At 47.5% G+C, this 27,693-nt stretch overlaps 1 protein-coding gene and 1 long non-coding RNA gene across 6 annotated transcripts in view; one reads left to right on the top strand and one right to left on the bottom strand.

Annotated features, from left to right (window-relative positions):
- The window catches only part of ARMC9 (armadillo repeat containing 9), a 136,984-nt gene that overhangs the window by 88,358 nt on the left and 20,933 nt on the right, over nt 1–27,693 (bottom strand). For all 4 annotated transcript variants that reach the window (XM_037524213.2, XM_054700155.1, XM_037524215.2 and 1 more), the window contains 3 exons: nt 23,925–24,082; nt 16,965–17,063; nt 2,926–2,960 (listed from right to left, as the gene is read on the bottom strand). In XM_037524213.2, the coding sequence (XP_037380110.2) occupies nt 2,926–2,960; nt 16,965–17,063; nt 23,925–24,082 (292 nt within the window). The remainder of the gene's footprint in view (nt 1–2,925; nt 2,961–16,964; nt 17,064–23,924; nt 24,083–27,693) is intronic.
- Nucleotides 16–27,076, top strand: LOC119256299 (uncharacterized). Of its 2 annotated transcripts, XR_005127694.2 has the most exons (4): nt 16–157; nt 3,537–4,490; nt 19,101–19,255; nt 26,558–27,076. It is a non-coding gene; the product is annotated as an uncharacterized LOC119256299 (long non-coding RNA). The 2 variants fall into 2 exon arrangements; XR_005127695.2 differs by lacking the exons at nt 19,101–19,255; nt 26,558–27,076 and adding an exon at nt 11,769–12,035.

Below are 27,693 nucleotides of genomic sequence, written 5' to 3'. Positions count from 1 at the left end.
AATGCTGCACAAAGCCCAGGGACTGCTAGCCTCGGGAGGCCCCAAGGGAGAGGTCTACCTAACAATGTGAAGCCACTGAGCCTCCGAGCCTGGGGACCTGATTGGGGGCATGTGAGGGACAGGCCTGGGGCCAAGGTGCGGCACACAACCCTCCAAGGTAAGGAGTTGGGGGGGGGTCCCTGTGAGGCAGGTATAGCCCGCCCTGCAAACCCTCCTCAGGGGACGCCCAGTCACAGGCCTCGGGGATGTCATTCCAGCTAAGAGAGGCCTCTGCTGAGAGCTCGACCCAGTGCGAAGGGCCAACACCTGCCCTTGGTCAGTCAGAAACAAAGGCGCCTCCTCAGATTCCTGTCGCTAAATCAAAGGCCTTCCCGCTTGGTTTTGTTGCTTTGTAGGGGAGGAGACGGGCGCATGTGGGGAGCTGTGAGCTCCGCGGCCTGTTCATGGCACTGTGTCATTGTTGGTTCCAGTGTGGAGACGCCACCAGTGAGGAGGCTGCAGCCTAACCACCTGCAAATCTGTAATTATTTCAAAATAAGAAAACCAAGAGCAAAAACATGCTCCTTCTAATACTGTGCAGGTCAAGAGTGGGGGAGCCCCCTGAGGAGATTTGCACGTTGAGCTACACCTGCCTCACAGGGACACCCCCCCTCTTGACCTGCACGATATGAGAAGGAGCATGTTTTTGCTCTTGGTTACCTTACTTGGAAATAATCTTGACCAAGTAATAGTCCCTGCACAACAGTAAATGGGATTTTATGAAGTGTTAGGTGAAAAGATGAAAGATAGGAGGTTTGGCTTGTTTTTAGGGTGGGGTGGAAACTGCGATAACACCTCCGAGGTGTAGCTTACATTTTCTCCTTATGTTTCTCAGCGTTAACTTTTCTGTAATGAGCTCCTATGATGTAGTAAAAAAATTACAAACTATTTTTAATGTTGGTTTTAAAAGACAAAATGAGATCCTTTTAGAGGGTCTGGAAGAAATGGCAAGAAAAGATGGCAACAGATGAAATCTCCTGTTTTCATGTGTTTTTTACACCAATGATAAACCCACTTCCTTTGAGTGTTTCCTCCTGAGGCAGACACTAAATTGCCAATTATTGGGTCGTCGGAAAAGTCATGACATGTTTATTCTTTGAAAAATCGCGCCATGGCTTTTCTGACAACCCCATATTAATAACTGGCCGGTATTCTTTAAAAATGTCGAGGCCATGAAAGACCGGGAGAGGTGGATCAGAGGAGATTGGGGGCTGACACTCAGGCTGTGCGTGGTTCTGGGCTGCCTGCCGGAGCAGAGCCAGTCGGGAAAGCAGGAATCGGGTCTGCAGATCAGATAACTGTATAGACACTAGGATTTTGAGTTTAATGATTCTACTTGCCTTGCATAAAATATTAACACTGGGGGATCTTGGGCGAAGGATATGGGGAGTTCTTTGTACTATTTTTGCAACTCAAATTATTTCAAAATAAAAAAATAATTTAAAATTTAAACAAGCTCTTGCTCTAGATTAAAAAATAAGTTCCAACTGTAAAGCCAAATTTGATAATGTTCTGATAATCTTCTACTGAAGAGGAGGAAAATGCCAGATTTGGGCCATTACCCTCTCCAACAGTGGCAATATCACCATCTAAGTTGCTCTGCAACCCCTGTGTGTGGTCCATCCACTCTCCCGCTGCCCAGGAGACTATCACACCATCTACTCCGTCCTCCCCTGGCCCTTTTACTCTCTGCAGTGACCCCGCCTCTTCTGTCACTGGGAAGGACAATGACAAACTTCCCAACAGTTGAAGTGCGAGACACTGTACTAAGTGCTTTCTACATATTAACTCTTTTTGTCCCCACAATAATCTAGCAGTCAAGCTACTATGACTATTCTCACTTTACAAGTGAGGAAACTGAGGCACAGAGAGGCTATCAAAGATGTCCAGGGTGCGAGAGCCAGTGTCAGAGGTGGGATTTTAACCTGGGCAGTCTGGGCTCGAGAGTGTTACCTCACAGAGCCCCGGGAGAGAATGAAGTGCGGGCCAGCGTCGGACGCAGGTGGAGCAGAGGGAAGGGTGTGGCATCTCTCTTGGTTCTGAATATTCTCATAGCAAATCCTTCCCCATCATGGCTGGCTCAGAGGCTCCCAGAACCCACCCAAGTCCTCTGGTCCAAACAAAGGTTCTCAACTTCCTTGCTTCTGCAACCTCACACCTGATGAGTTTCCCGTGCCCTGGGTGCCCTCCTGGGTGACACCCCTCAAATCTGGACAGGAATGCTTAGGTGTACAAAAGCTGCCTGTGGTCCTGGTCCCCATGTGGACCAGCAGGGAGCATAAAATTAGGCCTCTGCAGTGCTGTGTTGTGCTCGGGGACAACGGATTAAAATGATTTCTCTAGAGTAGCACAGGAACAATTCAACAGCTTTTTCCATTTGATGCCACCTCTCCAAAATCGAGTAAATGTTAAAAGATACTTCTAGCTGAGCAACATTACTTAAAATTGGAGGGCCTTCCCGGTGGCGCAGCGGTTGAGCACTGGGTTGCAAAGCTGCCCGCAGCCTCTGTAGTGCCAGTTCGATCCCTGGCTCCTCCCCAGCCATCGGAGGAGGGTCCCACATGGCGCACAGACCTCTCCTGCCGCCTGCTGCTCCCCTCAGCAGTGTGCTTTGGTCCTTCTGCCTGCTCTGCTCCCCGCTCTGGCTCTGGTGAGTTCTCTCGCCCTCCCACGCTTCTGACTGTACCCAGTGCTTGTATAAATAAATAAATAAACCTTAAAAAAATAAATAAATAAATAAAAATAAAATTGGTGTTATTTTCTCCAATAGCCACACCGAGCTCTAGGTGCTCAGAGGCATTCCCTCAAGCTAGGCTGCTAAGAGGCGCGCTGACTGGAGCTGCTTGGAATTCTCCTGAGCAGTGATTCCTAAGAGCAATTACTTACACGGGTGCCAATGAGGCTCTTAGCATGGTCGAAGCCTGCGGGGAGAGGGGGACAGAAGAAAACAGACCGTGTTACACGCAGACAGTGATGCTCAGTCCCACGTCACCAACACAGCACAGAACCAACAGATCTGTGCCCAGTTTGGGACGGACCAGGATTCTCCAGCCATAGTCGTGCATGATTCAGAAACTGGCCCAAGATGTTAGGCAATAACCCCTGATGCACTTTCCAGGCCACCCCCCCACCCCCCGCCCCGGCTCACTGCTACCCCATACCAAGTAAGACTCTATTAAAAAAAAAAAAAAACAGGGGGGGGATCCTGACCAAATTCCCAGGGGAACTGCCTATGCAAAGCTGCCTCATCAAAGACCTCACGAGGAGCACAGCAGTGGAAGCGGTTCAGTTATCCTGGCTCCATCTTCATTCAGAGTTTCTCTCTGGGTATAAAAATAACACTTGCTTTGTACAAGTCAACGACTATAGGGGTGTTGATGGAGAAATGAACAACCCCTCCCACCCGTTCCCCTTTAATCCTGGTGATAGACCAACCCATTGCCTACTTAATGGACATGACTATTGTCCCAGTTATTCAATTTTTTTTCCTACTACAGGCAATGCTGTAGAAAGCATAAAATGGACTTGAGAAACAACAGCCAAACACACGTGTGCCACCTATTTTGACAACTCACACCAACCGTAAAACCATCGTTTGAGAAAATCAGGGAAGTGTGACTTTGGGCCGCACCGATTTTATTACACGATGCGAAGGAATCAGTGTTACCTGTCCCTGCCGTGTGATTAGTTTTTGTTTGTTTTTCAAAGCCCTAATCTGTTAGAGATATAGATTGGATTATTTATCTGTAAAATAAAATGTTTGGGATCAGTTTCAAAAATTCCATGAGAATAAAGTAAGCAGAGAAGAGAGGGAATCTCAGCATCTGTGGAGAAGGTTCCTGCAGTGGTCCTGTCCCTCCCACGTCACCACGTCCTCACACAGAACGTCATCCACAACTGTATCGTATTAAGCTACGGTGACAGAGGCCTATCTCAGAGACACAGCGGGTTTAGCTCCAGGCCGCCAACGGTCGCTCAGACTGGTTTCCCAGTGCGTGTCGGGGTCATGTTCACACTGCAGTCTATGAAGTGCATGATGCCGGACACGACACAGGGACACGTGAGCCCACAAGGTTAGAAACGGCACCAAGAGACACAGGCTGCCACAGGTCCCTTGTGTGCAAAATCTGCACCATCTGCAATCAAATGGGGCACGGCAGCATTTTACAATTATTTCTGCCTTTCTCCTGCATCAGACACTGAGGTCCAGAGGCTGAGAGCCCTCGGGCCCAGCACCTGGCACAGCGCCTGGACACAGGAGGCCCTCCAGCAACATTTGTTGAATGAATGAAGACTGACTTCCAGACGAGGTCACTTCAGAATCCTTGACCGGTTTGATAAGTAAACATAATACGCCTGCCCTGGCAGAGGCCTCGTCCGCTATGGCTGTCCCCTGCGGTACTCACAAACCACAAAGACACTCCCTTCGCTTTCAAACGGCTCGTGACCAGGTATGCCTTTATTTTTTTTAACTCTTGATTTTCTTAATTAAGGGAATTACCTCTCCATTCCTCCGACTGACACTAAGTAGTAAGGAGTTCAGCACGTAAGTTTGAAATGTCATCTCAATTACAACATTAAGAAGACAAGGTGAGGCAAAGGAAGACATGGCTCTGTTGAATTATTAACATAAGAGAGACATCAACAGAGATTATTTTTAAGTCAGTGATCTTGGCAAACTCATATTGCCACAAAGAAAATCCACCAAAACTCCCTTTTTCATAGTTAAAATTGTTTTCTCTTTCAAAATTCTAATTCTCTTTTGTTAATCAACTACATCGTTTTATTGGCCCAGTGAAGGAATTAACTGAAAAGCAGTAACTGGCCCTCGCATGAGAAGAGCCAGCACGTTCAACATGATTGAGATTTTTTTTTTTTTTTTTTTTCCTTTTTTCCCTCCCAGAAAATTTAGCATTTTATTTTTTTTTTTCTGATAACATGTTGTTTTATTTGTTTTTTGTTTTTTTTTTTTATAAATTTTATTGTTATATTCCCCATACAATTGCAGCCCCCCATTCTGACCCCAATCCCTCCCCTCCCGCCCCCGCCCGCCTAAAAGTGTCTCTGGTTCATAGTTTTTTGTTGATTTTGATTTTCACTTTCTTATAGTTATTCATTTTCCTGGTCCCTTATTTAAGTTTTCTAGATTCCTGCTATGAGTGAGACCATCCGGTATTTTTCTTTTTCTTTTGGCTTATTTCGCTGAGCATGATCCCTTCCAGCGCCATCCATGTTGCTGCAAATTGCATGTGTTTATCTTTTTGAATGCTGAGTAATATTCCATGGTATATATGTACCACATCTTCTTGATCCAGTCATCTATTTTGGGCATTTGGGTTGTTTCCAAAGCTTAGCTATTGTAAACAGTGCTGCTATAAACATAGGGGTGCAGGTGTTCTTTGGAATTGATGTTTCTGTGTCCTTTGGGTAAATACCTAGGAGTGGAATTGCTGGATCATATGGAAGCTCTATGTTTAGTAGGTCCAGAAATCTCCACACAGCTCTCCACAGTGGTTGGACCAGTTTGCACTCCCACCAACAGTGCAGAAGAGTTCCTTTTTCTCCACACCCTCGCCAGCATTTGTTGTTGCTAGTTTTTTTAATATGTGCCATTCTCACTGGTGTAAGATGGTATCTCATGGTAGTTTTGATTTGCATTTCCCTGATGGCAAGTGATGTTGAACATTTTTTCATATGCCTGTTGGCCATTTGCATTTCCTCTTCAGAGAAGTTTCTTTTTAGCTCTTCTGCCCATTTTTTGACTGGATTATTTTCTTTGTTGTTGCTGAGTCTCATCAGCTCTTTGCAGATTTTTGTGATCAGTCCTTTATCATTAGTGTTGGGTGCAAAAATGTTCTCCCAGTTGGTGGGGTTTCTCTTTGTTTTTGTTATTGTCTCTTTTGCTGTGCAGAAGCTCTTTAATTTGATGTAGTCCCAGCTGTTTATCTTTGCCTTCACTATCACTGCTTTGGGTGATGTGTCTGTAAAGATGTCTTTGATGTGCAGATCACGTAGTGTTTCGCCTATATTTCCTTCTATATATTTTATGGTTTCAGGTCTTATGTCTAGTTCTTTAATCCATTTTGAGTTGATTTTTGTGTATGGTGTGAGGTAGTGGTCAAGCTTCATTCTTTTGCATGTAGCGACCCAGTTTTCCCAGCACCATTTATTGAACAAACTTTCTTTGCTCCAATGCATAGTCTTTGCTCCTTTGTCAAAGATTAGTTGACCATAAATCTGTGGATTTATTTCTGGATTTTCTATTCGATTCCATTGGTCTGTATGTCTGTTCTTGTTCCAATACCATGCAGTTTTGATGATTATGGCTTTGTAGTATAGTTTGAAGTCTGGGAGTGTAATGCCTCCATTCCCTTTTTTTTTTTCAGGAGAGCTTTGGCTATTCGGGGTTTTGGTGATTCCATATGAATTTCATCAATAATTGTTCTATTTCTTTGAAGAATGACATTGAAATTTTGATTGGAATAGCATTGAATCTGTATATTGCTTTTGGAAGGATGGCCATTTTAATAATGTTTATTCTTCCAATCCACGAGCAGGGGATGTCTCTCCATTTCTTTGTGTCTTCTTCTATTTCTTTTAACAGTGTTTTATAGTTTTCTTTGTATAGGTCCTTTATCTCTTTTGTTAGATTTATTCCCAAATATTTGATTTTTTTTGTTTCAATAACAAAAGGGATGGTTTTTTTGATTTCTTCTTCTTCAGATTTATTGTTTGTGTATAGGAAGGCTACTGATTTTTGCATGTTGATTTTGTATCCTGCCACTTTACTGAACTGATTGATGAGTTGAACTAGCTTTTCTGTGGAGTTTTTGGGGTTCTCTATGTATAATATCATATCGTCTGCAAATAGTGATAGTTTGACTTCTTCTTTTCCTATTTGGATTCCTTGGATGTCTTTCTCTTGTCTTATTGCCCTGGCTAGGACTTCCAGTATTATATTGAAAAGCAGTGGTGAGAGTGGACATCCTTGTCTTGTTCCAGATCTTAATGGAATTGCTTTCAGCTTTTCACCATTGAGAATGATGCTGGCTGTTGGCTTGTCATAGATGGCCTTTATGATGTTGAGGTATGTTCCTTGTATCCCAAGAATTTCAAGGGCTTTTATCATGAATGGGTGTTGCACTTTGTCGAAAGCTTTCTCAGCATCTATTGATATTATCATATGGTTTTTATATTTCTTTTTGTTGATGTGTTGGATAACGTTGATTGATTTTCGGATGTTAAACCATCCTTGTGCCCCTGGAATGAATCCTACTTGGTCGTGGTGAATTATCTTATGGATACATTGTTGGATTCTGATGGCTAAAATTTTATTGAGGATTTTTGCATCAGTGTTCATTAGGGAGATTGGCCTATAGTTTTCCTTTTTAGTGTTGTCCTTGTTCGGTTTTGGTATTAGTGTAATATTGGCTTCATAGAACGTGTTTGGTATTGTCCCTTCCTTCTCAATTTTTTGGAAGAGTTTGTGAAGGATAGGCACTAATTCGTCTCTGAATGTTTGGTAGAATTCATTTGTAAATCCATCAGGTCCTGGGCTTTTTGTTTTTGGGGAGGTTTTTGATTACCATTTCAATTTCGCTAATTGTAATTGGTCTGTTTAGGTGTTCTATTTCTTCTTTATCTAGCTTTGGGTGATTGTAGAGTTGTAGGAATTTGTCCATCTCCTCTAGATTATTAAACTTATTTCCATATAACTGTTCATAGTAGTTACTGATTATTCTTTTGATTTCTGCTGTGTCCGTTGTGATTTCTCCTCTTTCATTGATGATCCTGTTTATTTGTGCTTTCTCCCTTTTTTCCTTTGTGAGCCTGGCTAGGGGTTTGTCTATTTTATTGATTTTTTCAAAGAACCAGCTCTTGGTTTCATTGATCTTTTGGATTGTTTTTTTAGTTTCAATTTCATTTATTTCTGCTTTGGTTTTTATTATTTCTTTTCTTCTACTGGTTTTGGGGTTTTTTTGTTGTTCTTTTTTTTCTAGATCTTTGAGCTTCGAGATAGGTGTTTCTTTGAGTTCTTTCTTGTTTCTTGATGTGAGCTTCTATTGCTATATATTTTCCTCTTATTACTGCTTTTGCTGCATCCCATACATTTATATTGGTGTCCTCCTTGTCGTTCAATTCAAAAATTTTTTTAATTTCTTCTTTGATCTCCTCATTAGTCCAGTGGTCTTCCAGTAGTGTGGTTTTTAATCTCCATGAGGTAGGAAAGTTCCTTGCCTTCTTTTTATGGTTTAGTTCTAGTTTGATGCCTTCATGGTCAGAAAAGATGGTTGGTATGATTTCAATCTTGGTGTATCTGTTGATGTTTGTCTTGTGCCCCAGTATGTGATCGATCCTGGAGAAATGATCCGTGTGCGCTTGAGAAAATGTGTACTCCGTTTTTTTTGGGGTTTAGTGTTCTATAGATGTCTGTTAAGCCCAATTGCTCTAGGTCCTTATTTAGAGCTTTGGTTTCTTTACTTATTTTTTGTCTTGTTGATCTATCCATTGTTGATAGTGGTGTGTTGAAGTCTCCCACTACGTATGTGTTTTCTCTGATGTCTGTTTTCAGAGAAGACAACAGTTGTCTGATATATTTTGGTGCTCCTTCGTTTGGTGAGTATATGTTAATGAGTGTTATTTCTTCTTGAAGTATTGTCCCCTGATCATAATGTAGTGACCATTGGGGTCTCTTTTTATCTTTTTGAGTTTGAAATCTGTTTTATCTGATATAAGTATAGCTGTTCCTGCTTTCTTTTTTGGCCATTGCTTGTAGGATTGTTTTCCATCCTTTGACTTTGAGCCTATTTTATCTTTTGTAGCTAAATGTGTTTCCTGGAGACAGCAAAAGGTTGGGTTTTGTTTCTTAATCCAGGCTGCAACTCTGTGTCTTTTTATTGAAGAGTTTAGTCCATTTACATTTAGAGTTAATATTGATATGTTAACATCTGTATTTGCCATTGTGTTTGTCTTTCCTTTGATTTTATTTATTTATTCTTTTAATAACTTTTTTTTTTTGGCCTTCTTTCATTGTTATTCGTCCCTCTGAGGTTCTGGCTTTAGGACTCCTTGTAGTATTTTTTGGAGTGGGGGTTTAGTTGCAATGAAATTCCGGAGTTTCTCTTTGTCTGGGAAGGTCCATATTCTTTCTTCAAAGAGGAAGGAGAGCTTTGCGGGATAGAGTATTCTTGGTTGGCATCTGTTTTCTTGGAGTCTGTTGACTGTCCACTCTCTCCTTGCCCGTAGTGTTTCTTCGGAGAAGTCTGATGTCAGCCTGATTGGCTTTCCTTTGAATGTTATCTGTTTCTTCCCTCTTGCCAGCTTCATTATTTTTTCCTTGTCCTGGATTCTTGGGAGCTTTACTATTATGTGTCTTGCTGTATTTTTTCTTTCGTCGTGGAAGTTTGGTGTTCTTCTTGCTTCTTGTATATCAATTTTCAGCTCCTTCTTCACATTTGGGAAGTTCTCTTCAATTATCTCTTTGAATATTTTCTCTGTTCCTACTTCTCTCTCCTCTCCTTCTGGTATTCCTATAACTCTTATATTTCCTTTCCTCATGGAGTCAGATAGTTCCCGAAGTCTTTCTTCATTCTTTTTCCTTCGTACTTCTCTTTCCTTTTCTGTTTTGGTTCTTTTTATTTCTGTGTCTTCAAGAGCACTTATTCGTTCTTCCATTTCATCAATTCTGCTTTCATTGCTTTTCCCAGAATTCTTTAGTTCTTCCACTAATTCTTTGATCTCCTGCATTTCTTTTACTTCCCTCTTTAGGGACTCAATTTCATTCTTCTGATCGTTGATTATTTTTCCCTTATCATTGTTTTCCTTTATGACTTCTGTCAGTTTTTTAATCACGGCAATTTTAAATTCTCTTTCTGGAAGGCTCAGAAGTTCTTCCAAGTTACTGTCGTTGCAATCTGGGGGCTGGTTTTCTTTTTGTGGTGTGCTTTTTCTCTGGAGAGTTGCTAGGTTGCGTGTGGTTCTTCTCCTCCCTACTGTCTGTTTTCTAATTTGCCGTATGCGTTGGGACACTGTGTTGTTGGGACTGGCTGGCATCTTGGGTGGGCTTCTCTTCTCCCCTCTGGTTCCTCCTGGAGTCATCTGTCAGTTTCAAGCAGTCTTTATTGGAGAAAGGTCCCTGTCCTAAAATGTCGATGTGGGGACACACTCCCCTGTGCGCCTGGTCTGCCCCGGCGGTGGGTTCCTGCTCCCCCTCTGGGCTTGGACTGCAGGCCAGAGGGGGTCTGGTGTGGGCGAACTTCCCCCGCTCACCTCTGGCTCCTGAGGAAGCCTTCTGCAGGTAGTCTTTACTGAAGAAATGTCCCTGTTCTAAAATGGTGATGCGGGACACACTCCCTGCGCGTCCGGTGTCAGGCACACTCTTCTGCGTGCCTGGTCTGCCCTGGCTGTGGGTGCTCGCTCTCCCTGTGGGCTCAGACTACTTGTTCGGAAGGGGCTGGGTGTGGGCTAACTCCCCAGCTGGCCACTAGTTCCTTCAGGAGCCTGTGCTGGCTTCAAGTCGCTAGGTGGCGCCAAAGATCTCTCCTAGAGCCCTTGGGGAGCTGATTTTCCACGCCGTGGGACAGGGAGCAAAGCGGGGATGGTAGGGTACACCTCAACGGCTTTGGGGTGCTGTGTCTGCCTTGTGCCCCACCGTCGTGGGGAACCCACGCCCCTAATTTCGTGCCCCGGGTCTCAGTTCCAAAGCCCTCAGTTCCAGGACGCGGGCTGTAGCCCAGTTCAGTGGTGCGGGAATGGCGCCTTTTGCACCGCTCCCGTGCCTGGGCGCCTGGTTCCTGCTCACTCAGGGAGGGACCTTCACCTCAGTGAGGACCTCCGCGCCTCCCCCCAAGCCTAGGTCGTCTCCCAAGCCTAGGTCGCAGGCTCGGGGACCTGGGCAGCCACGATCCTGGTCTGCACTTGCTTTTCAAGCGCGCCGAGCGCGCCGCTATCCGCGCAAGCTTACCGGCAGCCAGGGCTGTGTGCGTCTCCCGGGGTCTTTGTTCTTCTCTAATGGCGCCCGGAGCCGTTCCCTCACCGCCGCGGCGGATCCTGCAGGGTTCTCCACAGCTCCCGTTCACGGGGTGTGGTGGCTGAAATAGTTCCTTTCCACTCACAGTCCCGCTTGCTGCGTCCATTTTTCTTGTTGGCCGTTTTGGTTTGTTGTTTCCTCCCCTCTGCCGGTCGGAGAGTGCCGCCTCTGTGGGCGGGGGAGGGGAGCAGGGTTCTGCGCTTCCCTCCCCTCTAGTCCTCTTTTATGGCCACTTTCTTCTTCGGGCAGTTCGCTGGCGTCACCCGTTTATCTTCCGTGTCCCACTTCTCACTGGGACCTGCCGCTTTTCCTCCCTATTCACTTTTTTTAATGGGAGATCTTACTCGCAGCGTCTCCTCGCCGCCATGTTGCTCCGCCCTCATGATTGAGATTTTTATGCAACAAGTTACAAAAACAGCGGAGCTGCGCTGAGGGAATGGGCCCCTCGCTGTGAAGGAGCCAGGAGGCCTTCATCACTGCCCACCACCTGCGGGCGCGGGGAGGTGCGGGGGGCCATTGTAGACTCTCTGGTCCATTTCAAATTCTACATAGTTGTTCGAAATCAACAAAAATAAACCACTCCACAAGGAGTGGAGGAAGATGGTACCGGTGCCATCTCTGCTCTGGCTAGCGGCAGCCGCCCTTCTGCCCGCCTGTGCCTACGCAGGCGCTTCTCTGCACCAACCTTCTCCTTTTGCAGAGCCCCCGACTCGCTCCCTCTGCAGGGCAGCTGCCTTCCTGCCTGCCTGTGACCTGTGACCCTGCTGGTGTGTCCCTTCCCTGACCTCCCTCAGCAGAGGCTGCTCTTCTCCCAAGGCGGCCAGGCTGTGCCCACGCAGGTCTCTCGTAGCAAGCCTGTCCCTTTGGGGGCAGCTCCTGCTGCTGCTTGTGTCCGTGCAAGTGTCCTTTCCTTCTCCCCCTTTTCATAATAAACCTGCTCTTTTGGATACAACTAACGTCTCCGTCTCGTGGAGAAGCTCACCTGGGAAACTTGCTCCGTGCCGCTGAACGGGGAGCTTTGGGGAAGCTTTTCCCAGAGTGAACCCAAGGACCCCGCCCTCCGAACCCAACACATCTCCAAAAAAAAAAAAAAAGACTTCAGTGACAGAAATCACAGTGACCAAGTGTTTCCTGCCAGGCACACTGCCCTCGGAGCTCTGCATGTACCCCTAGCCCTAGCCCTAGCCCTGTCAGCCACTGTTACTCTCATTTTCAGATGAGGAAACAGAGGCTAAGGGTCATGCCCTGGCCCAGGAGTCAAACCAGGCAGTTGGCTCCAAAGCCCACTCTTTGCCCTGCTCCACCCCAGGGCTTCGGGCTCTGAGCTCCCTCCATATCCAGCCAAGGGGCCAAGTCTGCTCCTGCCCCTGCCCCAGGCCCACTCATCTCCTCAGACACGCCCCGTGGGGGTGGATGCCCTGCCCACAGCCCTCGCTCTCTGGGCCTGGGCCCACCCTCCAGTCTCCTTAACTGCCCATCCCAAAAGGCTCAGCTCAGACAGTCCCGGGCGCCCCCTCCCAGCCTCAGCCTTCACCTCACCTTCCTCTCCCAGCCCTGGGCAGCCTCCACTGCGTTCTGACATTGTGTGATGCTATTTCTCCTTCTCCCTAGTGGTTCTTGACCAGAGTTTGCCCCCAGAGGGCCCCAGCACAGTCTGGAGACCATCTGGTTGTCACCACTATGGGTGCTACTGGGTATGGAATGGGTGCAAGCCTGGCAGGCCACAAGCCGTCCTGCAGTGCACAGGATGGGCCGACCATAGAGCGTCATGGTCCACGAGGACCATGGACACTCTTGGTGAGCACAGCAGGCCAAAGGCTTTGCTAATACATGTGAGGTCAGGAGGTGCTCGGAGACTGGCTGGGGAAGCTGGGGTGAGCAGCCCTGGCCGTGGGGTGTCTCCAGAGTCTCTTGAGCAGAGGTGAGTGAATAACCTGGGTCTACCCTACTCAATCGGCAGTTCAACAGGGGATGGAAATCCTGTGGGATCAGGGCCCCTGGCCCACTCTTTGGAAATGCTGCTCTGCGTGTGGCAGCCGGTGGGTCAGCCCAGGGACGCTAAGAAAGAAAGAACAGAGAAGGGACCCCACAGTGGCTGCTGAGGCCCCGGGGGGCAGGAGGGCACCGTCTTGGGCTGGGCCCCTCTTAGGCCAGCCCTGTACCCATGGGTATGACACTGAGTGTGTGGACTTGTGCTGTGCAGGAGTGAGCGACAGCGGAAGCCGGCCCCTGGACGAGGCATCGGCATATGGAGGAGACGATTATCTCACAAGGTTAAATAGCCACAGCGGGAGATGCAAGGACGAGCCTCAGTCACCCACTGAAGAGCCACATGGCGGAGGAGGGAGCCGTGGCCCAGTCTGGCAGAGAAAGGGGTAGTGCACGCCACAAGCAGGGGTGTAACACAGTTGGGGAGGCTGCAGAGGAAAGGGTGCTCAGCCCGGAGAGGCATCGGAGCAAGGGCTGTGGCTCCCCGCGGAGTGCTCTGGACCTGAGGCCACGACAGGCATTAGGCCAGGGAGCACATGATCGGACACTTGTGTACATAACTTCGATTCTTCCTGCAACCTGAGGCATAAACAGGTACACCACCGCCAGAAGGGTCACTCCAGCTCCCATGTGAAGGAGCCAGCCAAAGGCGAGAGCTTGGAGACGGAGCTGGGTTAGGGAATCTCACTTGCGCCAGGACAGAGCGAGGAGAGGCTAAGAAAACACAAAGCCACAGAGATGGGGGCAGGGAGGGAGGAAACCAATGACTGCTGAGCACAGGGCCTCAACAAGCCCCCTGGGGGGCTCCCAGTGCTGGGATGAGTCTTTCACAGAGTCCAAGTACAGGAGTTGAGACCATCTGTTTGGAGGGAAAGACGGCCTAGGTGTGGCCCCAGAGAAGGTGGTGCGTCTGTAAGATACTCATGGGGGAAGGCCCAGCCCTCAGGTGTGGAGCTCAGGGGAAGGCCTGGGCGGAAGGCACAGCGCCCTCTGCCAACTGCAGCTCTGCCAGCCGGCTGAGGCCTAAGATGTCAAGGCTCGCATCACCAGGGTCAGTCAGGCAGGTGACAGGCGTTGGTGCATGGTGTCCTGGGAGAGGGGCCTGGTGAGCAACTCCCCCGCCTTCCCAGGGCATTGGGCCCAGAAAGGCTCTGGGAAGGCAGTGGAAATGAGGGTAAAGGGAAGGCCCCTTGCCAAGACTTAAGAAAGCCACATCAGGGCGAAAGCAAGGGTTGAAAACGTGGAACTTGGAGCCAGAGCCATAGTCCTCACATGAGGAAGCTTCTAGAAGAATCCTCCCCAGCAGGAAGACACACCACAGCAACGCTTCCTGAACAATTGCCCGTGGCTATCCTGAACAAGGCCTTGACTACCAACCAATCCCTCTCCCCCCAGGTTTTTACTGCTCACAAGAAGGCTGACTGCAAGTCTTGGGCCTTTAGCATATTTAATGCCGCCACCCCGGAAGCATCTGGACTTGTATCTCCAAGGCCGCCACTTGGAGTCGATGACGAAAGGAGGCTCAGTCCCCAAATCTGGATGCATCTAAAAGGAAACCTCCCAGTCCGGTGACTCCACACACTCCTCTTCGCCCCATTATCCCATCCTTTCTATAAAGATCTGCGAGAGGAGCGCCCCACCCCACCTTTTTAGCATGTGACCGTCATTTACCACCCAGTCTCTTAAGGCATGTATTTAAATGGGTGCCATGCCAACCTGGAAAATATCCAGAGAATGACGGGGTCAGCTAGGGAACATCAGGGCACTGAAACGTGGCTATGGAGTGGGGGTTGTCTCCTGGGGGGTCCTCCTGCCCCTGCACTTCCTAGCTTGCAAATGTAGCGCCCTTGTCTTAGCTGCAGGAAACTGCTATAAGTTCCCTCTCTGTCCTCACAAGAGCACCAAGCAGCTGCTCACACATCCCTCCCTCACAGGCTGCTGGGAATTTCGGAACCAAACTGGGCTTCCCTCTCCAAGTGAACACTGAGCCCCGGCTGACTTTTATTTCTCCTCCTCTCATTTCCTTTAGCCACAAGCTTTCCCTCCCCGCCCCAGTGTCACTGGGGTGATGCCGACACGCAGCACTGGGGGAGCACCACACAGCCAGGCGGGTAACACACCCATACCACACGGAGCCGTCTTTCTTATGTGTGGTGAGAACCTTCGGGATGGACTCTCAGCAGCCTGAGCACACAGCATGGTTGCCGACAACAGTCAGAAGCTGTGCCTGCACCCCTGAGCCTGTCCTTCTCACAAATGGAGGCCTGCACCCCTCGCCCTGGCCCCACGATCACCATCTACTTCCTGCTCCTCCGTGATCTAACCAGTTTCTTTCTTTTTAGTTTTTATTTTTCCATTTCTCAGGTGTGTGTTTTCTCATATTGTAATCATGAGGTTATTCAAATCTATTTGAGAATGAGGGAGGGTATACTTTTTTTTAATACTGAAAAGGCCCCTGTGAAGCCCCTAACATGAAGACGCAACCTTAAGTAAGCCGTGCTGTGGTCCCGCAAGCCTCAGGGTCACCTGGCCCCCATACCCTGTCAGATGCACCTGTCACCTGCTCAGCCTTTGGACCGGGTAGCGGGCTGATATGGCATCAGGGGCATGGGTTTGGCAAGTGTGAAAACTCCCTCGGGAGATACTGGTGTCCTTATGCCCCTGGTGGCAAACCCCAACTCCACACCATGTCCCCCATGTTCCAAGAAGGACACATCATCACCTGCGTCACCCTGTGGTGCGCGATGCAGACCTGAAGCTAATCACAAGGAAACGTCAAGCATGAGGGCAGCTTTTAGTGACTCTTTCAGCTGTTAGCTGCTCTATTTTTAAAGGGGAGGGTGGACTATATTCTCCTCAGGCCCATGTCTTGAAAGGCAAAGAAAGACTGACACGTGTTTAAGATTCAAGGAGGTTAAAGGACTTGTCAGCTCCATGCACCACCTGACAGTCGGCGGGGAGGTGTGGCACATAGGCCAGTGACGGTGCAAGTGACAAAATGGAAAATGTAAATTAGCCTGGAATCCATATTTATAATAAGAGAATATTCCAGGACCTCCCTGGTGGCACAAGGAGTTAAGTGCTGCACTGTGAAGCAATCCGCAGCCTCTGCAGCACGAGTCCAATCCCCGGCTGGCCAGGGAGCAACCCACATGGCGCAGCAGACCTCTCCTGTCTCGCCCGCTGCTCCCCTCAGCAGTGTACTCCGGTCACTCTGCCTGTTCTGTTCTCCATTGTCTCTGGTGAATCCGCTCATCCTCCCGCATCTCTGGCCTGTACCCCAGCTCTTGTATGCATAAATAAATAAATTTTTTAAAAAAGAGAGAGAGAGAGAATATTCCTAGTAAGAAATCCACGCCGTGCTGAAGTATTCAGGAGGAAAGGGCAGGGCACATGTGACTTCTCCGCAAATGGCTTACAAGACAGACTGTGCAGGGTGAGGAAGTAAATAAATGGGTACACGCCAACAGTCCATGAATTTGGGGGGGTATATGAGTAACGTTTGGGGGGTATATGAGTAATGTTTGTCCTATTTTTGTAACTTTTCTGTAAATTTGTGATTATTCCAAGAAAAAGCTAAAAAAGAAAAAGAAAACACAGAGTTCCTGTCTTAGACCGTACAACTTCCCACAGGGCAGTCATTTTAAAAAGAAACTAGTTTCCTTCTGCGCCGACTGATCTGTTGCTGATGTCCCAGCCCCAGCCCCATCTGGGGGCCTCACCCGGCGAGGCACACAGGCCTGTCCCCCACCCCGGGGCTTCTTTAGCTGCTCCGTCTCACAAACAGCTTTTCCTTCTAGGAGCTGAGCGACCCCCAAAGCCAAGCTGTTACGCAGCCTCCCAAGGGTACTTTTACGCGGGCCTAGCGGCCTGTCTACTCTGGGGGCAGACAGGGCCAGGGCCTCACCGTGCCGGGCCTGGTGAAGTCCACGCTGCGCGCCAGGCTCTGCCGCATCTGGTTGCTGAAGAGGCGGACGCAGACGCTCTGGAGGTACTCGGGAGTGATCTGCAGAGAGAGCACAGCGGGCCGTGAGGACACAGCCAGCTCAGCGGGACCAGGCGGGCTTGGCCTCTCAAGAAATAGGGGGTAGTTTTGCTCTCCCAGGGGCTCTGGGGTGACAGTGTTGAGCGGACATGGAAAATGCTGACCGACCCTAGCTCTGATCACCGAACAGCACCCGCTGTGTGATTCTACGTGGTTCCCTTGCTATGTGAAACAAACTCGACTGTTTTCTGTGAATTCAAGCAATAAAGCCGCTGGGTGCCTGCAACGCGCTGGGAAGAACGCTGGGCTTCAAATCTGCACGTGTGGCTCTTGTGTGTGACTCGAGAAAACCACAGCTCTGCCTCCTGCTCTCCTGATCAGTCCAGTGAGGGGGGAACGGCTACCCCATCCAGGTCACGGCGGGCAGGGGACAGGGGGACGTCTCCTACGTGACAGGTTGCTGGGGAAATGCTTCTGGTGGGGTGACAGGGGCTGTCATCCATCACCGAGGGCCTGACAACATGAGGTTGAGTGCCCGCCCCTCCCTGCTCTCTACAGTGGCTTCTTCTTCAGTCTTTCCTTCTTCTCCCACAAGCTACTGTGATTTAGGTGTCATAATGTGTGATATTTCCTCTTTTCATTTTATCAAAATAATTCATGCTTGTTTAAAATGCACAGAGGGGGCCTCCCGGGTGGCACAGGGGTTAAGGTCTCAGCGCTATCAAGCTATCGCCAACCACTGCGGCATCCCTGGCCAGGGAGCTGACCCGTGCTGCATGGCAGACCTCTCTTGTCTCCCCACTGCTCCCCTCAGTGTATTTCACTCAATCTGCCTGTTTTGCTCCCCACTCTGTCTCTGGTGAATCCGCTCACCGCCCCCCATACCTCTAGCCTGCACCCCAGTTCTTGTATACATAAATTTTTAAAAATCTTTTTAAATTTTTTTTTAAAAAATGCACAGAGGCCACAACTTCACCCCAAGACCATCCGTCACCCTACCCAAACCAACCCCGAAAGGTCACTGCCTTTAACAACTTTGCATCCTTCCAGATGTCTCTCTACACGTACCTGGTTGTTGGAGAAGCACACACTCTTCCCCAGCCTGGAGATTCCTGGGGTGACCTCCCTCCACATGGTGATGTTAATGGGCTGCTCCCTCTCCCCTTGATCTCCCTACCCCTATAAGGCATGACTTGAGGTCAATGGAGACTTTAAAATCCACTGCACGTAAAGGCGGCCATCAAATAAAGGAAGAAAGAAAGAAGTAAATGGTTTTGATTCAAATGATTTTAGTAGATTTCTTCCTTCCATCACCTACCAACAGAACTTCCACATGGATCAAAGATTCAAAGTAAAATGAAACATTAAAAACAAACAAGGGCCTCCCTGGCGCATGGGGTTAAGATGCAACCTATGAAGCAAAGAGCAGCCACCGCAGCACAAGTTCAATCCCCGGCCAGGGAGCAACCCACATGGCACAGAAGACCTCTCCTGACTCGCCCGCTGCTCCTCTCAGCAGTGTATTTCAGTCAATCTGCCTGTTCTGTTCCCCACTGTCTCTGGTGGATCCTCTTACCACCTGTACCTCTGCCCTGTACCCCCGTTCTTGTATGCATAAATCAATGAATCTTTAAACAAACAAACAAACAAACAAACAAAACCACCAGGAGAAAGAGGGACGGAAGCACACTGGCCTGTGGTGTTGGACTATGGATGAGTGGGCCGTGGGTGCACTCTGGTGGTGATAATTGATGGTGGTACCCCAATATCACCTCAGTTAAAAATAAATTAATTTTAAAAATAGGACTAACATTTCCTGCGCACAGGGACATAGGGCTAAATTAGATAATGCCCGCAGAATGCCAGCTTCACAGTCACAAAGTTAGCTGTCCCCGCCACTGCCACCATCTTCAGTGTCTGCAGAGCACTGAAAACTGCTAATTTAAGTTCCCCTTAAATCTCTCTCCTCCCTTAACTTTATGGTGATATCATTTCAGTATCTAGTTTATTCCTATTTTAGTTTCAATTTACTAAATAAATAAAAATTTTTGGTGACAGGGAGATGCAGAGAACCAGCAGGGCGTGCTGGGACAGAGAATGGCCTGCATGTGTGGATAGGAAAGTGTCTCTGTGGAGAGGACACTGGGGCTGCACTTCAGAGGTGAGGAAGACCCAGGAAAACAGGAGAAAACAGATCCTACAAAGACCTTCAGGTAAGGAGAAGCTCAGTTTGTTCAAGGAACACAAATAAGCTTAGCGAGGGCCGAAGTGGAGATGAGGTCAGAAGCAGGACGTCATCATGGCTTTGTGGCCAACGTCAAGAGCTCGGAGTGAAAGTTTGTGGAAGGGGCCGCTAGGCAAGAATTTTAAGCTGCAGAAATGACAGGCTCTGATTTATATCTTTAAAAGATCATTTTTTCCCCTGCTCGGTGAAGCACGGATTGCAGAGAGCGAGAGTAGAAGGGGGGAAACCAATGAAGAGGTCACGTCAGCCATCCAGCAGAGAGGCCGCATCTACCAGTGCTGGGAACAGAAACAGGTGGATTCTGGGCATGTTTTGGAGGTGACAGCTGACATGAGAGATGGCCGGGCAGGAGGAAAGGGCCCAGCCTCGTGCCTAGATTTTTAGGTCACTGTACAGCTGGCGGTGCTGTTTATTGAGACGTGGTGATCTCCGAGGGACGTCTGCAGTGGGAAGTCCACAGTCCTGATTTAGTCTTTGGAGTCATTGGATAGGTGAAGAATAAAGGCAAGATGAAAGCCATAGCCACAGGTAGTCCGGCAGACTAGGGGGAGAGGGATGAGGTGGTTATGACCAAATGCTTTCTTTCATCTCAACATCGTATGAAACACATAAAACAGCTCTCCAAACAGACCTGAAACTCCCCCACGCGGAGCTCGCCCTGACTTGGACTCTCGCTTCCCTCCACCACATTCCCGTAGAACTGTCTGTCTCTCTCCTCCGGAGTATGTCTTCTGTCTTGTGGCATAGTTTGAGTTCCAGGGGCTACCAGAGCAAAACCCCTCAAGGGCCACCGCAGAACCTGGCACAACGTTTAGTAAATATACTGAATTGGGAAAAAAAACCTCTGGCTGTGTAAGCAACCATTTTTATGTTTGGTTTTGTCTCAAAGTGTAGATAAATTTAGCACTGACAGGAGCTCAAGAGAATTGACAGATGTTGGGCCTCCCCTGGTGGCGCAGCGGTTGAGCGCTGGGCTGCGAGGTTGCCCGCAGCCTCTGCAGCGCCGGTTCATTCCCTGGCTGCCAGCGAGGGTCCCACAAAAAAAAGAATTGACAGATGTTATTGTTGTGACAGATGTTACTGTTTGTGAAATACAGTTATTATGTAAAAATTGTTTTATTTCCTGGGCATATTAACTGTGGAAAGATGTCAGAACAAAATGAAAAAATATGATGGGTGGACCAATGAGGTATATGCTCTCAAAAATCTTCTCATGATCATCTTCTTATAATCTTAGAAAATGCTGTATTTTGGAAAATGTTATCATTCTCAATATTTTGGAAACCTTGGTCATAAATAGTAAACAGTCAGCTCATTTTACATTATAAATATATGCTAACATATTAAAACACATTTGAAACTATTAGTGGAAAGAAGTTAGGAAGGTAATTGAATTAGAAGAAAAAACATAATTCAATTTTGAGTGCTTATAGGCAAATAATTGTTGATATTCCTTGTCGTTGAAGTGTTCTCAATATTGGACTGCTCCCTCTTAGAGTTTTCAAGTTCAACATTATATTTGACTTTAGTGTTAAGTTTTAATTAAAAGGTGGAAGTAAAAAGAAAAAACACAGTGGAAGAAAATTTGGGTGAGAATTTATTTTGGTTTCTTCAGTGGGAAAAGCTTCTTTAATAACACTATGAAAAGGCAGAATGATAAAGGGGAAAATGGATAGGTTTGACTCCGGACAAAAGCAAATTTTGCTAAATTGGAAAAAAGCAGCAAACTGAGGAAAATATTTATAAAAGATGAATTATGAGTAAAGGGCTGTGTCTAAACAGCAACGTGCGAAGCTGGGATACAACTTTGGATCCTTGATCTCTCTCTCGCTCTCTCAACACAGCTGGCTCTGCCTCACGACGCTTCCCAGCAAGCACTTCCCACTTCAGCTGCTGCCTCCACCACGGTCTCCCCTCCAAGTGTTCCCCAAACGATCTCTGGACTAACAATGGCCACCGATCCCTTCACCCCCACCTCCTCACTATCACTGCCAGGCCCCTGGGCCTGCTGGGTCCCGCTCCCCACTTCTCCCTGAGCTCCCCATACAGGAGGCTCCTCTTATCGCTCCTCAAAAACTCCCACCTTCGAGCCTTGGTGTTGACTGTTTCTTTGGCTTTGAGTCCTGGGTCAGTCCCAGAAAACAGCGTAACGAATTCCCTTGCCTCTTTCAAGGGTTTACTCAAATGTCCATCACCAAGGAAGCACACCCTGACCACCCACTGAACACCACCCTCTCCATGGACTCCCCCAAGCTCTGATCCCCTTTGCTTGGCTGCACTTTCTTTTTCTGACAGCACTTACCATTTTCTATCATAATTTACTTATCTATTATGTTTATGTCTACTGCCTGTCGCCTCTCCCCTGACTGGAATGAGCTCCCCGTGAGTTCATGGTATCTATTTTTGCCAGATGAACGTAAATGCCTAGAACAGGCCTAGCACTAGTTATCACTCAACAAGCATCTGTTAAATGAATAAGAGGAGCATATAAAAACATTCAGTTTCATATGGAATTAGTCAAATTTGCAAAATATAAACATTTTAATGAGGAAGCACAGGATCTGCAAGAGTGTAAGAAATGAACTTACACCCTCAAATCAGATTAGCGGCACCATCCTGGAGGAACTCAGCACAGATTTCAATCTGGAATATCAACCTTAAAAAACATAACAGACTCATCTCCAAGGATACCTTCCACTGTATTATAATTCGTGAAACTGGAAACAACTTAAACCTCCACCAACAGGGACCTGACTTGCAAAAGCAAGGCCCTGCCACATGGTGGAAAACTCCATAGCTCGAAGGGTGAAGCAGAAGGATATTTAATGTTCTGTCAAGAATGCATGACTCAGGGTCTCCCCTGGTGGCGCAGCGGTTGCACGCTGGGCTGCGAAGTTGACCACAGCCTCTGCAGCGCTGGTTCGAGCCCTGGCTGCCAGTGAGGGTCCCACATGGCGTGCAGACCCCTCCTGCCGCCCGCTGCTCCCCTCAGCAGTGTATTTCTTCGTCAGTCTGCCTGTTCTGTTCCCCGCTCTGGCTCTGGTGAATCCTCTCACCCTCCAGCACTTCTGACTGTACCCAGTGCTTGTATAAATAAATAAATATTTAAAAAAAAACCCAAAACAAAAACAAAAAACAAAACACTCTAGAAACAGATGATAAAGGAGACTGATTCAAGATCAATACATGCAAACTTGCAGCTCTCCTGGATGCCCCGGGGATCCCCTCATTCTTAGGCCACCAAATGGTAACTTTATCTGTTGACAATTTAATTTCTGCTCCCATTAAGAACAAAAATCAACTCAAAATGGATTAAAGAACTAGACATAAGACCTGAAACCATAAAATACATAGAAGGAAATATAGGCGAAACACTACGTGATTTGCATATCAAAGACATCTTTGCAGACGCATCACCCAAAGCAGTGATAGTGAAGGCAAAGATAAACAGCTGGGACTACATCAAATTAAAGAGCTTCTGCACAGCAAAAGAGACAATAACAAAAACAAAGAGAAACCCCACCAACTGGGAGAAAATTTTTGCACCCAACACTAATGATAAAGGACTGATCACAAAAATCTGCAAAGAGCTGATGAGACTCAACAACAACAAAGAAAATAATCCAGTCAAAAAATGGACAGAGGAACTAAAAAGAAACTTCTCTGAAGAGGAAATGCAAATGGCCAACAGGCATATGAAAAAATGTTCAACATCACTTGCAATCAGGGAAATGCAAATCAAAACTACCATGAGATACCATCTTACACCAGTGAGAATGGCACATATTAAAAAAACTAGCAACAACAAATGTTGGCGAGGGTGTGGAGAAAAAGGAACTCTTCTGCACTGTTGGTGGGAGTGCAAACTGGTCCAACCACTATGGAGAGCTGTGTGGAGATTTCTGGACCTACTAAACATAGAGCTTCCACAGGATCCAGCAATTCCACTCCTAGGTATTTACCCAAAGAACACAGAAACATCAATTCCAAAGAACACCTGCACCCCTATGTTTATAGCAGCACTGTTTACAATAGCTAAGCTTTGGAAACAGCCCAAATGCCCAAAAATAGATGACTGGATCAAGAAGATGTGGTCCATATACACCATGGAATATTACTCAGCATTCAAAAAAGATAAACACATGCAATTTGCAGCAACATGGATGACGCTGGAAGGGATCATGCTCAGCGAAATAAGCCAAAAAGAAAAAGAAAAATACCGGATGGTCTCACTCATAGCAGGAATCTAGAAAACTTAAATAAGGGACCAGGAAAATGAATAACTATAAGAAAGTGAAAATCAAAATCAACAAAAACTATGAACCAGAGACACTTTTTTGGGGGTGGGGGGCGGGAGGGGAGGGATTGGGGTCAGAATGGGGGGATTGCAATTGTATGGGGAATATAAAAATAAAATTTATTAATTAAAAAAAAAAAAAGAATAAAGTGGGGGAATGAAGACCTAGGGGGGTGGGGCATGTGGATGAACTACTGCAGATAGTGGGGTGACCTGCCAGCCTGGCCCTTTGGTGCTTATGGGGGTGTCACTGGCTGGGAGTGCCCAGAAGGCCTGGCAGCCCGTGCCTGTCACCCTTCATCTCAAAACAGACACGGGAACCACTGTGGGGCTTCCTTACCATCTTGCCACTGACGGTGGCCTCCAGAGAATCCACCAGCTCCGCCGTGACGCCGATGAGGTTGTGGTAGTCAGCCTGGATCTTGTTGTAGCGCTTCAGGTAAGTCATGGACCTCCGCTCGGCCTCGAGCAGCTGCTGGTGGAGCTGCTGCAGCACCTCTAGGGGAGCAATTTAGAGTGAAACAGAATAGTGACAAAAAAGTGGTAAATTCACAGACACACACAAAATTACATTCTATTCAAGCAACTACTGTGGCTGCAGTCAGAATATTCTGCTGGAACCACGCCCTTGACATGCTTTGTGTGAAAAGCCTACCTCGTGCCACATTTAATTACAGGTGCTCTTTAATCACCCGGGTCCAAAAGAATCATCGCTGGCTTCCCAATGGATTCCATTTCAGTGACTGAGCCCAGTGGCTTTCTTTTAGTTCTGCTCTCTCTGTACACTAAACAAACTCCACCTTCCTTTCTCTGCTCTGCTCAGCTCACAAACCACTTGAACCAACCTAGGTCTCGTCTGTTTTCACCCTGCAGAGCTCCAAGGGGGACATTCCTATCTGCAGGGCAGCGCTTCATCTGGGTAGAAGCTAGGGCTGCGGGGCTGATGCTGGAGAAAGCTAGAATCCAGAGCGAGGGTAGATTCAAGAGATGAATACACAGAAGCCACCCCACCAGGCCTTGGAGCCAGCAGGGCAGGTTCTAGGGCTCTGTTCTTGGAATCACCTCCCCCTCCGGTCATGTTCCCTGGGCACAGGTGGGACAGGCAGCACTTCCCAGCTGTCAACATCCCTTGCCCTGTCCCATCTTTCCCCTTCCCCTGAAGGCTATATTTTGGCAGGAAGGAAATGCTACTTCCAAACCCGCCTTAACTTGCACTGTCCCAACCGGCCCTGGGTGACACTGGTAGCCTCCATTTTAGAGCACATTTCATGTATGCAGAGAGATTTTAAAATTAAAGACCTGGGCTAAAATCCCCACTCTAACACTTTCTTGCTGGGTAACCTGGGGTAACATATAATTTCTTTTATTTCCATTTAACCTATAAAATGAGAATAATAGTAAGTACCATGAAGAGTTCTGGTAATGAGGAATAACAAAAATGCTTAAAGTATTTTAGCAATGCTGGTACAGAGTAAACAGCAGCTATAATTACGACTTTATTGCATGGAGAGCTTCCCTACAAGTATTTCTTTCTTTCTTTCTTTCTTTTTTTTAAAGATTTATTTATTGGGCCTCCCCGGTGGTGCAGCGGTTGAACGCTGGGCTGTGAAGCTGCCCACAGCCTCTGCAGCGCCGGTTCGATCCCCGGACACTGGGCGAGGGTCCCACATGGCGCGCAGACCTCTCCTGCCGCCCGCTGCTCCCCTGAGCAGTGTACTTCGTCAGTCTGCCTGTTCTGTTCCCCACTCTAGCTCTGGTGAATTCTCTCACCCTCCTGCACCTCTGATTGTATAAATAAATGACTGTATAAATAAATAAATCTTTAAAAAATTTATTTATTTATTTATTTATACAAGCACTGGGTACAGTCAGAAGCGCGGGAGGGTGAGAGAATTCACCAGAGCCAGAGCGGGGAACAGAACAGGCAGACTGACTAAAATACACTGCTGAGGGGAGCAGCAGGTGCGGCAGGAGAGGTCTGTCGTGCCATGTGGGATCCTCACTGGTGGCGGGGGATCGAACCGGCGCTGCAGAGGCAGGGGGCAGCTTCACAGCCCAGCGCTCAACCGCTGCACCACCAGGGGAGGCCCACCTACACGTATTTCTATGTGAACAGAGACCCTGACAAAGGGGCAGAGCTTACATGCTAAAGCAGTGGAATGCAAATTTGTAAATATACCCGAAAACCAAGATGATCAAGCCTCACTTTCACAGATGGATTTTGTGGCGTGTGGGCCATGTATTCATGACTCTGAGAAGGCAAACAGCTATGAGGATCATTCACATTCCAACTGCACTTCAAAAACTTTTTAAGTTTCACAACTGTTGATGTACAGTTTAACAGTTTAAGCAAAAACAGTCTAACTGTGAAAACCCAAAAATCCCATAATGAACTTAAATATTATTATTCAGCACCCATCGAATGTCAGTATTGAAAAACTACCTCTAAAAAGTCATCTGGGGGGAATTTACACTTAGGACTCCAATTGCTGGAATCATCCCTGGAAACCATTAAGCTTCTCCTTAAGTCTTATTAGGAAGAAGGAGTCATTATCTTCTTCCTACACTAGGTACTATTAAAGCTTTGTCTTTTTTTTTTTTTTTAAGATTTTTATTTATTTATTTATTTATACAAGCACTGGGTACAGTCAGAAGTGCGGAAGGGTGAGAGAATTCACCAGAGCCAGAGCGGGGAGCAGAGCAGGCAGAAGGACCGAAGCACACTGCTGAGGGGAGCAGCGGGCGGCAGGAGGGGTCTGCGCGCCATGTGGGAACCTCCGCCGGTGGCTGGGGAGCAGCTGGGGATCGAACCGGCGCTGCAGAGGCTGCGGGCAGCTTCGCAACCCAGCGCTTAACTGCTGCACTACTGGGGAGGCCCTAAAGCTTTGTCTTATGTACAAATTTAAAGTTAACAAAAACGAGAACATCCAACAATGAAAATTCTACAGAATATTCATAATCCTGTTTTCACAGTAATGAATACGGGTACCTGAGAACTTTCTCAGCATGGACCACGGCGGATGCGGACTGAACTACCAAAGCCCACAAGCTGGGTCCAGTGAGCTCCCAAATCACCAGTGATGATGTCACCAAAGTCGTCCTGCCCTAAAGGGGGCTGCAAGAAGGCCCTCTTCCCTCGGAACCCCACTGTGTCATGAACTGAAGGCACTACCTGTGGGACTTTGGCTTTGGGAAACCAGCTTCAGGACTTAGCACATTTCACTGTAAGGTATGCCCGAGGGGAGAGACCTGACCGCCAGCAACCTGCAAGAAGTGGGGACTGGGCTGATGTGGACTTCTAGTGAGTCCGAGACCTGGGACACAATGGTGAGGGAAATCAGACATGGGGGACTGTCATGTCCACCATGCAGTAAATCTTTATTGTCTTAGTGCTCATTATACACTATTTTAATTGCAGCAGGTGTAACATCAAAGCATACCACATAATGATAACATGCATGAGTGATTAGTCTATTTTCTTACTATTATCTATTTACCTCAGACAGTAGGGTACCAGGTGGTTAGTTCTCACACACATAATCTTATCGCCTCCTAGCCTGAGCCTGGGAAGTTCGCTCATTATTTTGTTGTTGTCAATCTGTGGAGATGTACGCAGGTCCCTTCCAGGCTCTCCACACCAAGTCCTGTCACCCAGAGGTTTTCCTCCGAGACGCATGTGTTTTCACATGCCTTAGGGACTCGGGTCAAGGCCCTTCTGCTCACTGCGCAGGGTCTCTCCATTTTGTTATTCTGACTGTTGAGATGTAGAAGCCTGACTCCACGCAGGTCACTTTCCAGGCTCTCAACACCAAGTCCTGTCACTTAGGGGTTTTCCTCTGAGATGCATGTGTTTTCACATGCCTTAGGGACTCGGGTCAAGGCCCTTCTGCTCACTACGCAGGGGGCTGCCTCCAACACGCTGACACCCTGTGACTGGTTCAAACACATCATTTAGCAGAACAGCCTCTGCTATCCAGAGACATCCCCTTGTGGACAGCTGGGGGGCTCCAGACAGGACCTGGTCTTTGCTGCCAAGTGTCTGGGTCACAGCTCAAAGGTATCAACTTTATGTCTGAGCATCACATTGGGGACTCTTCCTTAAAATAGTT

Source organism: Talpa occidentalis, unplaced genomic scaffold (assembly GCF_014898055.3).
Source record: "Talpa occidentalis isolate TD23 unplaced genomic scaffold, MPIMG_talOcc4v2.1 talOcc4.3, whole genome shotgun sequence".
In the NCBI taxonomy this organism is placed as follows: domain Eukaryota; kingdom Metazoa; phylum Chordata; class Mammalia; order Eulipotyphla; family Talpidae; genus Talpa; species Talpa occidentalis.
The sequence above is the reverse complement of the archived record's forward strand: the minus strand, read 5'-3'. Positions and strand labels throughout refer to the sequence as shown.